The 13,637-nt window shown below is 41.9% G+C and overlaps 1 protein-coding gene across 1 annotated transcript in view; it reads left to right on the top strand.

Annotated features, from left to right (window-relative positions):
* TMEM178B (transmembrane protein 178B) overlaps nucleotides 1–13,637 on the top strand; it is a 347,171-nt gene that overhangs the window by 98,807 nt on the left and 234,727 nt on the right. Inside the window, exon 2 of the mRNA XM_038382440.2 lies at nucleotides 4,886–4,999. Within this exon, the coding sequence (XP_038238368.1) occupies nucleotides 4,886–4,999 (114 nt within the window). The remainder of the gene's footprint in view (nucleotides 1–4,885; nucleotides 5,000–13,637) is intronic.

The following is a 13,637-nucleotide window of genomic DNA, read 5'->3' as shown; positions in this document are numbered from 1 at the left end:
GGTGTGAGCGTCCCGACTAATGTGCCTCAACGCTGTTCTTTACCACCTCTATGAGGTGAGAGGGCAGTTTATTCCCCATGTCCATCCTTTGTCTCTCTGCTGACACTGCCAACAGGTGTGACGCTTAAACTGCAAGTCGCATGGTGGGGGCACAGGTTCACTAGCTCTTGGACTAAGGCCACAATATTGGAATGTGGTTTGAGAATGGAAGAGAGCATGGTGAGCCAGGGTGTCCAGGTGGTATCCCTGCCATGCCATGGTGTGATGATGATTCCTTGAAACAATTCTCCTTTTGTGGGAGTGGAAGGGAGCCAAGGGGTGGAGCAGTAAGAACAAAAAGCAAACTGTGAGGACCTCCAGTGTTTGTGCTGCACAAACTTTGGATGATGCTAGCAGTCTGGGTTGTCACTAATAATTTGGTGGCATAATGTTTTACTCACACGCTGAATCCATGGTGCATCATTTCAACTGGTGCCGAGTAATGTTTATGACTTGAGGCAGCTTGAAACCTAGTTTTTCAGAGGCGAATAGTGAAAGCATATTTAACCCTTTTGGAGCTGGCATCAGCCTGTGGGCTGCTCTGACTTATGCTACTGGTGGAGGATTGGTGTAGCTGAGTGCTGCTCTGCTCTGAGTTCTGCTCAGGACCCTGACACACCCCTTACCTGGTTCCTCCCTTTGGCAGGGGCACATGTGTCTGTGTTTGTGTGTGTGTGTGGGGGGGAAACTGGCACAGCAGCCACCTCCTTTGTGTTTATGTCAGCAGGGAGTTCCCTTCCACAAGGGGAACATGAGTTGTGCTACATCTCCTAGTTTAACAGTTCTGTAGCCATATTGTCTTTACAGTGGCCATCCATACTGTTCACTTCGGCTGCATAGATTTCAGGGTCATTGGAAAAAGAGAGTACTCAGTTTGTTTTTTTTCCCACAAACATTGTCCCCAGTCAGGGCTGGCCTAGACCAAATGGTATCCCAGGCAAAGAGTGTATTTGACGCCCCCTTTCCATTTGTTAAACTTTTGAATACTTAATTTTTTTATTGCATTTGTAGCCCATTTCACTACTTTGATGCTCGATTTGCATGCATGATTTATCCCCGTCATATAAGATGATAAATTTGCATGCTAGGATCTGCAAATTTGTTATTCATGCCATATATAAGCAAATGAAAATAGTTTTCTCTAATCTTATAGAAACTTTTTAGTTTTAAGAATAACTAAAATGTACTAACATCAAGTCATCAAACGTGTTAAGCACAGCAAAAAAAGTAACTTTATTTTATAGTGTTGTGCAGATAAGGATTCAATAGATATCTCTGGCATCTCATTAAATATGTCCTTTATTAGTTGCTAAATATAAACCCTTCAAGTATTAAAACACAAGTACATGTTCACAATTATACAGGAAAAGAAGATTCATAATATCGCAGCTGGGCTCTCACTTCACGTTGTTCTTATATCTCACTGACTGACTGGCAACATCCTTCCCCTTACATACCTACAAGGGCATGGCTGACAGCATTCTAGGAGGTTCAAGGAAAATGTAGTTCTCAGAAAGTCTAGAAGGTTCCATGAGATTCTACAAAGATCCAGAGCATTCTAGGAGGCTTAATGAAAAATGAATCCACATATGGAATATCGGAAACATGTTACTTCAAACACTCTATTTTCCCTTTTGTTGCTAACAACAAAAACAAAAAGCACGCTGGGCCCAGCACCCCCCAAGCCCGATACCCCAGGCAGTCCCTGAGTTGCCTGCCTGTAAATCCAGCCCTGGCCCAGTCACTTGAACTGAATGTGAATCTCTCTGAGCTGTAGCAATATTAAATCTTTGTGCGTCAATGTGATGGGGTGGAGACACCTCACTCAGTGGATGGAAAGGAGAGGGTTAAGTCTCTTTTCCTTCTGAAAAGAAAAGTCACAGTTGTGTGCCCTCCTGAGTGCAGGGATTTTCAGGGAGCCTTTCATGAGGGAAGTAGTTCTGGGCCCAGTTGTAGTGAATCATGTCATCCTCCCACGGCACTAGAGGATGAGTGTACTCAGAGGACTTGGAGGTAGTTTGCATTACGAGCTAGACCATCTGTGGGGGTAAAGGGAGCAATCTCTCTTGTGAAGTACTTAAGCACTGGCGTCACAAAGTCATCTTTTTGTTGACTGTGTTTAGAGACTTGGACAAAGGAAACCCTTTTGGATGTTTAAGGGTGAATTCTCCTCTCACCAGTTTCACACCAGTGCAGTTCCATTGACTGCAGTGAAGTTACTCAGATCTACACTTGTGCAAGCATGGTCAGAATGTTGACTTGAGTCTGTCTCTGACTACAGGAAACTTTTTGTAAATTTGACCAGGAAGTCTTGAGTGGACCTTATTACAGCTCATCTGCCCTATCAGACCTGATGAAGAGATCTGTGTAGTTTGAAAGCTTCTCTCTTTCACCAACCGAAATTGGTCCAATAAAAGATATTGCCTCACCCACCTTGTCTCTCTAATATCCTGGGACCAACATGGCTACAACAATACTGCAAACAACTGTCTGTCAGTGATGGTCAGTAGAAGGCAGTCACAACTGCACACCCTTTCCACAGGAAGTGTGTTCCACCAGTTGTCAGTGTTGTATAGTCTGAAATAATTCAGGTGTGTCGGGCAGTTAATCAAATGTGGTTTTGACATATTCTGAGCTACATTCTCTGTAGTCTTTTAAATTCTGTTGGCACAGAAAGAATGTACTGATATGGTGTTCTACTTGCCTAACTATTGCCAATTTTTTTAATCATAAATGCTGTATATCTTAGTTAAACAATTACCGCTGCAAACTCAGGCCTTTGTTGAGGAATGCATTCCTGTTCAGGACAACAGTTAAGCATGTGCTTTAAATCTTATGGATGTCAATGGGACGTGAGCACGTGCTTAAGTGCTGCCCTGAATTGAGTTCAGTCTCTTTCTTGCCTTAGCGTTTGATGCTGTAAGGTCCTGAGAGCCATTAACTCTCAATGACAGCAACCAGAATGGAGGGTGCGCAGGATCCCACAGGAAGTTAGCACAACCCATTAGTGTTGATTGCATTCCTTTAAACATAGTATTCCATTTATTAATATATTTTTTTCAGTTGTGAATCTGTGTTCCTTGCTGCTGCTCTAGGCAAGTCTTCTCTCTGGATAGGTATCAGATAACATGAAGATTATTTCCAGACAAATAAGCAATTTCCATCTTTCTGCCAAAACTTCTGAACCATGAACATAGCTGAGCAAAAGCGGGTAGAATGTTTTTCCAAATTAGCATGAAGACGTTAAAATCATCACTAGGAAGGCTGAGATTTTTTTTTAAGACGATCTTTCCGCGGGTAGCTTTCTTTTTTTAACTACTATTCTTGGTTTGAAACTTTCATTCTGGGCATATATTTGGTGCCCAGATGGTGCAGGCATGCACAGAAGCCCATCACGCTGTCAGGGCAGGCGGATACATATGTAAATATTTTGCCTTTTTTCCCTATAATATTTGGCTTTGTTGAATCTAATTGCTCTCAAAGACGGAATGCTAAGAACACTTAAGAAAAGCAAACAGTGAGGACCTCCAATGTTTGTGCTGCACTAACTTCAGAAGATGCTAACAGTCTGGTTTGTAACTAATAATTTTGTTGCATAACATTTTATTCACACTCTGAATCTATGGTTCATTGTTTCAGTTAATGCCAAGTAACATTTATGACCTGAGACAGCTTGAAACCTAGCTTTCCAGAGGTGAATGGTGAAAGCCTATTTAACCCTTTGGAGCTGAAAGACAGGACTCTTGGCATCATGTGTTTTAATGCCATTTAAGTTGGTATTAATGGTGGGTGTTCCGTTCCTGGCCATCGTACGGGGTTGCATCATTTTCTCATTTGTTTTATTGGTGTATGGCTTATTGCTTTATTTAATGTATTTTTCTATCATCTGTTGAGTAACAATCAGAAAGGCAACAGTTAGCAAAGTCTGTCTGTCTCTCCTCCGAGTAGTGAAATGAGCATGGCCAGTGACACTGAGAGTACCTACTTATTTATTAAGGACCTGATCCAAAGCTCATAGAAGTCAAAAAAAAGTTGACTTTAGTGGGCTTTTGGTCAGACCCTAATTGCTTAGCAAAATGGTCTGATGAAAGAAATGTTGGTGGGGGTTGCCAGGGAAAGGGATGTAGGAAACCCTACTGGCATTGCAACTATTCTTGCATCACTGAACTAAGTGTTTCTGATCAGAAGCAAACATTGGCTAAGGCATCAGTTGTGCGGAGCCTGTGGCTAAAGCAAACTCTTTGCTTCCATGGGCATTACCTTCATTGAGAGGTTGGATTAGGAGGAGACCTCAGGAGACCAAAGCTTGCAGTGGGGATTATTGTGGGTAGAGGGGAATGGCTATAAAAAAATGTAGTACCTCCATGATCAAATAAAAAAAAAAGTAGTATCACATACAGCTGCCTTCCATAGACTGCAGATGAAATCTCAGCTACACAATAAATAGGGCACAATGCCAGCCATTCATGTTTAAGTTTGAAGTTTGTAATTTTTTGGTCATGGGATGCCACTGCATTCTGCTTCTGTTCGAATCTATTCCGGTTCTTCTACCATATGCATCACCGTGATATCTGAGCACCTTCCGGGGTACACTAAGCTGCATCACTATCATCTGTCATGTGTGGTTCTCTCTGTCTCCTTTCTCTTCCCAGAGGAAAAATCACGTGAGCATTGTTTTTATATATATATATATATATATATATATATATATATATATATATATATAAAAACAATGCTCACGTGATTTTTCCCCTGGGAAGAGAAAGGAGACAGAGAAAACCACATATATAAACACATTGCTCTTGTTTAGCAACATTTTATTTATTTTTCTTTTTGTCCGTCACAGGAGCAATTGATCAGTGCACGTACATCAAGTACCACTACTCCTCAGCAACAATTCCCAAGAACCTCACCTACAACATCACCAAGACAATACGCCAGGATGAGTGGCATGCCTTGCGTAAGTGTCTCATCTTTTCTCTTCCTTTCCTCTAATGTGCACATAAAGTGCAATAGTAACCAGTAAAGGTGAACTGGGGCTTTGGCAGACAACCCAATCAAAGACAACTCGTGGACAGTTGTCATGGCAGATAAGCCAATTTGCTGCTAGCACCCACAGCTCTGTGTATTTCCTTGGGTGACTGGAAATTCTGCATTAGCATGAAAGCATTAAATGTGGGGGGTGGGAGGAACATTCATATGCAGAGGTTAGTATTGAATTAAACATGAACATGAATAAAATAATCAATTTTGTAATTCTTAATTCAATAAAATCTTCTAAATTTGCATTTTTCCCATGCATTTCATGCTGCTGCAAAATTTCCAGCTTCCAGCAGAATTCAGTACTAGCACATAGCAGAAATTGGTAGGTTCTGTCATGGAATATGTGGTTCTACCCCCAACTCTGTCTCTTGGGTGGGAGGCACTGCCCAGTGACACTGCTTGCCTTTGAGAGTCTAGGAAAAGAAATGCTGCTCTTTAAAGGCACAGGGAAGGATCCCGGCTTCTGGTGATAATTGTGGCCATTGGCCATCAACTTGTAGCAATGACTAAAGCAATAAGACATGACAGGGTTGGAATTGCCTGGAGAAGCAGAGCTGGCCTTATAGAGTCTCTTCCCCCTTATGGGCTTCGAGATGGACAAAGGGTTTTCACTGACAAAATGGAAGAATTAAGATTTCACATGAAAGGGAAGATGCCAACAGGAGTGCATCCTCTTGTTATATATGTATATTGGATAGTGTGTTGTACTTTGGAAATTCTTCTCTATTTTGAGCAGCAGTGACTATCTCCTGTCACCACCTTCTGGGAATCTCGCAAATTAATGCAGGAATTATTGTCTTTAAAAACATGTATCTTTAACTAAGGAATGTTTAGGGTAGTAGGTCATTGTGAGGATGTACATGTATTTTCTTTCAACTGAAGTGTAATTGCTTACATGTCTGGCCATATTGGTCCCTTGGAGTGCTTCCCCCTTCCTGTTCTAGTGCTAAGCTCCGTGGGAGAATGCAAAGTGTCAGCAGCTGACTGGAATCTTTAGTAGTATATTTTCCAGCCTCTGAAGAGGCAGTCTAGACACAGAGTGTTTACACATTTACATATCCAATTTGGTCCGAGGCACTTTCAGGGTGAGGCTATTGTTTATTTCCTCACTGTGGAAGGTACAGGGAAAGTATGTGTGGGTGGGCGCACGTGAATCTGTGCATATTTCTGACCTAGATTTTCTTGATGCTTCATGAATCAGATAAGTGAAGGTAGATAGTTGAATGTGATTGAGGTATGAATCCGTGTCCCTCTCAACAAAGGTGGAAAAGGAGAGGCACCCCTTGATAAATCTGTGTTGTTTATAGATCAATTTGTCTTATGCAGTGGCTTTAGATTTCAAAGTATTGGATATGTGGGGTTAATGCATAGCCACTAGAGGGTCTGAAGGTCACTGTATTTAACAATGAACTGATGCCATAGGTATATTTACTTTGTGGAGGTAGGTGTGTTTGTAACTTGCTACCTTAACCTTTGACCAACTTTCAGTTTTAAAGGAGGGAGGTGTCCAGAAAAACTCTCATTTGCAATCTCCTTTCAAATTCTTTTGGGGCTGGAGGGGGTGTTCCCTCTTCTGGAATCTTCATTAGGTGGCCACTAGCTTAGGAAAAGGGCAATACAATAAGTTTACTCACACAAACCCTCTTACCATATCCCCTCCATACCCGTGGACAATATATTGTACAGCTAGGCTGGTTTCATCCAGGTTACAGCCTCCAGTTGTGGGGCAGGTTATGGTTCTTCCAGCTGTGGGGCAAACTAAGAGACAGGCCATAGCAGATACAGAGGCAGGGCTTCATTAAAGATGATGTCCATGTGAATGAGGATGGTTTGATGGAGTCCCCTCTCCTTTTCCCCTTCCTACACCTGCTGGCTGATATCCTCAAAAGGCTATGGTAGCAATAGGCATAGAACCTACTTGATTAGAAGAGTTACGGTTGTCGCAATATTTGGGTTTATACTTTGTTTACCTTTGGCCTGTTACTCAATTTTTAATGTTTCCTTTGCCATTGTACCTGGAAGCATGAGTTAATTTTTCAAGAGGACAGAAATGAGCCATGAGTTAATAGGAACTTAGCAATCCATAAAACAACCAACACCACTATTGTACCAAAGCTAGGAATCTATAGACATCATATTCATATATTAGGAGTATAAGTCTTGGCGAGTCTTGCCTTTGAGAGACCTCCAAGCAACACGAAGGTGTTGCAGGAAATGGATTGGTGATTCAAAGGCAATGTTCCCTCTGAGGTTATGTCTATACTGCAGTCATGGGGTGTGACTGTAGATTGAGTAGAAATTCCTGAGCTAGCTTTAATCTAGCTATCTCAGGTACTGGAACAGTGAAGCTGTATTAGTGTGGGCTATCCCTGTGGGTAATTACTCAGGGTTCCAGATGGACCTGTACAGCTCGCACTGAAGCACATGCTGCCATGGCTTCACAGCTCTTATATCTGAGCTTGCTAGACTAAAGATAGCTCAGGTATGTCTGTACAAGCTACAGTCATGCAGTATAGACATACCCATAGTCAGTTCTGAATCAGTGCCCTAAGAAGCCCTGTGTGGCTGCAGTTGCCGTTTTCTGGATGAGTTATAAAACCAAGGCCCTGATCACCTGTGCTCCTTAAAGATCCCATCTCCCTTTTTATATGAAATGAGGTGTTAATGTGGTGGACTCAAACTTTTGTGTCATTTATCCATCTCCCTTCATACGCTTTTTGAGGAGTCTGATAAATTGGGACCTAGATCTGAACCACCCCAGATTTTAGCTGTGTAAAATAAAAGCTCCCAACAATGATGTTTTGCTAAACCAAAACCGCTCCTGATTATAGCCATATCTAGTGTTGATGTCCTGGCCAAGTTTCAACTTTGTTAATTATGAACTGTCTTGCTATATGTTCTCTGCAATTTTAACTGGCTATAGTATTCTTCAGTCCCTGACCTCAATGGTTGTGTAGTATTGCTTTGCATTGTTAAACAGTTCCACCCCAGAGGTGTCTACATTTGTGGAGGCTGATGTGATTCCTATGTAATTACTGTTCGTAAATGACTAAAGAGCACTACATTCAGGTAAATTATTATTATATTGCCTGATGTACATGAATAATACATAAATATTCATGGGCAAATATTACCTGAAAGCAAAGGGATCCATGGTTCAGCAATGAAGAAATGACTTGACAGTGGACATCCTAGGAAAGCACCTACTCTTGCATTTTTCACATTTAGGATTATTGTCTCAGAGGCAAAGGATGAAGAGAATAGGAAACTGGAAAGCCCTGAAAAGCAAAAAAGATCTTAACTCTCTTCAGGATTTTTTCTTTCCAATGGATCTGCTTCCCCCAACCCACCCCGAATCAATCCAGGAAATAGCATATACTTGTGCTTCAGGTGTAATAGCAGTCTTACTTCTAGCTGTGCACATCTGACACAAGGAGTCCTGAGTTTGTTTTTGGTAGCTACGATCAGCAGAGGCCAGACTGTATTTTGTGGTGGACGGAGAAAGCATTCCATAGCTTCCGTTGCTTCTCTTTCCATGGCTTCAGTGCAGCCCCGGACAGTAGAGACCAAAAGTGATTAAGTGAAGCATGGGAAGTGAGTTGCTAGGCTCAGTTCAGTTTCACATCTTTGGAACCAGCATCACAATTAGCATAAACAGAGAAGCCAAGAAGTGACTAGATTGAACTCCCCTCTCCCATTCAGTGCTGGTCCTCGCTAGTCAGGGTTGAGGGAGAGTGACAAAGTTGCATGGGAGAAGGCTGGGTTATGGCTGCCTGTGCTTTCCTCATTCTATGGCTTCATAGAGGTACAAGAAAAAGAGGTAAAAGGTGTAGTTCAGTACTCTAGCTCTAACCTTCCTCCAAAATGCACTCTGTGCCTTAGCCAGAGCCATTGCTCTCCCTTGCCATCTCTGAATCACTATGCTATGATTTCCCTTCCCCCTCAGATAGGGAAAAGATTGCTTTAGCTGGAGTTAGAAAGGAATTCTGTTGCTCTTGCTACCTTTGCAGCAGCTCTCCTTGGTCTCATAACAGACTGTTAAGTGGTGGAGTGAGGGTTAAATGGGCCCCAGTGGTGCTCAGTAGCCCATTTTTCTCAACCCTGACAGACACAATGGACTCTCCAGCACATTCCTTTTCAAGGGTGGGAGAGGGTGAGGGGTTATTCATTTGATAAAGAGGACCCCAGTGACAGCAGTCAGCACAGTGAAGCATATACTCCTATAGCTGTGCTTTGAGTGATGCACCAGAAGAACTCAGGGGAGAGGCTGGACCCAGAGGAATGACTGAGGCCAATCTTTTCATTTTTAATTTTAGCATTTTTTTTTTCAATTCTGTTTGGGATTTTCAAGATAGAACCTTTGCTTCAAATTGATTGCCTGTGGCAGTGAGAGCCAGGGAAATAGAACTTCACTTCCCTGTAATCAGTGCCTCTCAACAGTCTCTTGTTAAATAGGAATGGCAGGGAGTGTGACTGTAGATTTGCCAGCTCCCCCCATCAGGAGATAAATGTTAGTCCAATTAAACAAAATGTCTATCTGTACTAGCTGGGAGGGGAAGAGAAGAGGGAAGGAAAAGAACATTTTGTCCATCAACTTTTAACATGTCTCTCTGGAAAATCCAAGCATAGTGATAGGGCTGGGGTACTGTAAGTATATTTACCAAATGTCATGCTGTGATTAAGGCCCTGTGTACTGCACAGCAAGGTGGAGAGGAATTCTACAGTAGGGTCACTGGATTCTAAAGATCTTTGGCAACTTCATTTAATATTTTTTTTTAAATTTGAGGTTTATATTGAATTAAATCTGAAAATAGATAATCCAGTTAGGACAGTAGTCCCTGTGCTATTTATTTTAATAATAAATTCACTATATGTTTGGTAGTGGCATACTTTGGTTTAGCTTAACTTAAGTCAACTGGGAACAGATTTAAGACAAAAGAAGCCTGATTTGACCAAAATAAGAGTGTCTACAAAGTGGTTTAACTAAACTGGTTTAAAACCACACCCTTTTTTGGTAAATTCAATAATAGTAATAATCATATGGCTGGCTGTTACAGGACAGATTCTCGGCTGGTGTGAGTAACTGGAGCTATCTCAATTTATAGCAGCTGCAGATCTGGCCTTATATATTTTGCCTATCTTGAAAACTTCTGGAGACCTAAATCTGGTGTACAGCGGTAAAGTGTGTGAAACATTGTGGTTGTTTGAAGTCCACATTCCATACACCAGTGAAACCACTAGGGAAAACAATGTATACAGTTTGTGTGCCAGCTGTGCCCTTCTCTAGTGCTGCTGAGGAATGAGGACCAGCATATAAATACCTCTTGTGGCACTCAGGGGCCTGGAGAGTAGCTATTCCTTTGGTTCCACCTCACAGGAGCAGAAACAAGCACCAGCTGACTGGTATGGCATTATGAGTCATCAGAAAGTTTTTGGAAATGGGATAAGCAACAGAGAGCCTAGGATCTGGTTTGTTCCTTTGCAGCTTTTAGGTGTCAGCCACTGCTGAAGGCAGCATATTCAATGAGTTGGACAATTGAGGCCAGAGTTTCAAAGATCATTAGGCACCTAGAGATTCAGATAGATGCTTAGTGGGAATTAGGCATCTAGCTTGCTGATCTACCCTTTTAAAACCCCACTAGGCACCTATCTGTATCTTTAAGCACCTAAACACCTTTAGAAAATCTGGTCTTAGTCTGTTCTGGTGTGGCTGCTCCTATGTTTCTGTGTCCTAATCCAAGTCCACAAAAAATAGTGGATGAGGCCAGCACAACTATTTATGACAACACTTGACACTTCTATCTGTGAATCTCAACGTATTTTGTGAATATTAATGATTTAACGTCATACTTCCCCTGTGAATATCATCATGCTCATTTTACAGCTGCGGAACTGAGCCATAAAGAGGTTAAATGACTTGTCTAAAGTCATACAAGAAGTCAGTGGCAAAACAAGGACTAGAATCCAGGCCTTCCGAGCCTAAGTCCTGTGCTTTAGCCATAAACCATTTATATTTTATCCCAAACCTGCTCTAAGGAAGGCAGGGAGCCAAATAATGTAGGAAAGGGAGGAGAATAGAGGAGGGGAAGTATTGTACCCTGATATAATTTTGTTTGGTAAGAAAATGCCTTTTTAAAAAAAACTACTCTGGTATGATGGCATTTTATTTTTGCCCTCCACTTCTATGGATGAGTCCTTTTGATCTAAATGGCTGCATGTGCTACGCTCATTTATTTCTTCCTTTTAAAATATTGTTATTCACTGGTTTTGTGTGTGTACACCCTATATCATTATAAAATATTTCATTAAGCAAAATAATACAGACATTAGAAGGACTCTGCCTTCTGAACACTGTCACCCCAAGAGTACCTCTCTCTGGTTACTTAGCCCCAGCCAGGCCTGCAGTCCTTGGGGCATTTAGGCAGTCTTCTGCATCATATTGCTTAGGGCAGGAAGGGAAGAACTGCTCCTCAGGCCACTGAGAAAGGTATTTGCATCTAAAAAGCTTAAAAACAAACACATTCCTACCATATGTTCCTGGTTAATAAGATTTTTTTTTCTTCATGAAAACAAAACAACCCCCCCAGTGATAGCAGGAACCGTAGGCAAATGCTACGCGAAGCCCATACTGTTTGTAATCCTAAACATTGATATGTGTCCCCTCCAGAGCTCATACTGTATCATGTGTAGGCCTCCCAGATCAGAAAAGGGAAAATATGCTTTCCTCTCTCCAAAGACCTTTGTTCTTCTCTTTCACAGGGGTCCACTGTCCTCCACATTAGACATATTTCTGTACTTTTAAAACTTCTATTTCAACCTTTCTGTGTATCACAGGCCTGAATTTATACTTTGGAATAAACTTGGCCAAAAGGGGGAAAAGTGTTGTCTGTTTTCCTCCAGGCCTTGCTGCTGCCAGTAGGCCTTTCTTCCCCTGCCACCTAGGCCTTTCCCATCAATGGTGATGGATGAACAGCTGTGTTTTGTGTTCTGGAACATGGGGCATGTGTTCCATCTGGTCATAAAGTGACTGTATAATTGCTATAGAAACTGACTTCCTTTCCCTGTGCAACTTGGATAGAAATTGTGTCACCAGATTGCTTTAGAGAGATTCAACTTAAAAATAAGTAGCTGATGCCTCCCCCAAAATGTTTAGAATATCCTGTTTATTTGGAAACAATTGTGGTACTGTGTCATCACCTTTGTATGTTTCTTTGTATGTTCATGATCATTATTACTAAGGACATTGGCATTGAGCATGCACCTTTTATGTGGCCAACCCTACTGTCAGGAGCAAATGAACCATTATGCTTTGGTATGTTCATTGGAATGATAGCTGCCACTTCTCCATAAACTCATAATGTGAGCTCATAATAATCTTATATAAAATATGGCATCATGGAAGCCATCTGCAAAAAAAAGTATTGTGATGTCAGAAGCAGAAGACTGTGATGGTGGGTAGGGGGACAATCATTGGGGAAAGTGAAGAATTAACGGAAGATGGAGATAATATTTTTATTTACATAGCAACTTCCATGCTAGGATCTTGAAACACTTTAGAAGTATGAATGATATAACTTAGTGGTTTTCAGCCTGTGGTCTGTGGACCCCTGAGGGTCAGCAGACTATGTCTAAGGAGTCTGTGAAAGGTTGTCGTTACTCTAGAACAATGGTTTTTCAGCAGGTTGTCCATGGCCCCCAGGGGCTCTACACACTATGCCTAAGATTTCCAAAGGCGTCTGCACCGCCATTTGAAATTTTTTAGGGGTCCACAAATGGAAAAAAGGTAAAAAACCACTGGTCTAACCTTCACATTGCCTCTGTGTGGTGGCGGAGGGCAATAATGATGATATTCCTCTCCGCATTTTAGATTCTGCAAATTATTTCAGCACTTGCTTAAGCCCCATTGAAGTCATGAGGGATCTGGATGGATCTCCTGTTGGGGCACATCTGTGATACTGATACAGTAGCTAGCAAGTATTCCTAGAGAAAAGACATGGGGCTTCACTTCGCAATCCCCAGGAGCTAAACACATCTACATCCATCCCAGGCCCTGTCAGTCCACAGAGCAAGATGCCGAGGTTGGCACAGAGACTCAGGTCGACTGCTTGACAATGTAAAGGTAACACTACTCTGCTTTTGGGTTGACCGGAGCTGATATTTGTAAAAGCAAGGGTAAATTTGTGTGGCTGTCCGTTATATCCAACGATGTTGTCAAAGCATCATGTGTTCTCATGGGGCTGTATAGTTCGATCCGTGGGGAGCAAGATTGTGAACAGACATTATATAGAATATATAGACTCCCACTGAAGACTTGACATGAGGCTTGGCCTCCCCCCCGCAATCAGTTTTTCACATCTGTTTTCCTCAAGGTATTAACAACCTTTTTTGATAATGGGGAGCAACTAAGGTCTGTCCTTGGCTACATCTTTGAAGATATCACTATTTATGCTGCATAAGGGCAGATTGTGTTTAAGGGTGTCCTTGAAGTGTTTTTGCTGACTACCCCTCTTGTGTTTTCCGAGGTGCAGCTCACTACAGAAAACTTTTTGTGGGGG

Source organism: Dermochelys coriacea, chromosome 1 (genome assembly GCF_009764565.3).
Source record: "Dermochelys coriacea isolate rDerCor1 chromosome 1, rDerCor1.pri.v4, whole genome shotgun sequence".
NCBI lineage: Eukaryota > Metazoa > Chordata > Testudines > Dermochelyidae > Dermochelys > Dermochelys coriacea.
Note: the sequence above shows the minus strand (reverse complement) of the source record. Positions and strands in the feature narration are given on the sequence as shown.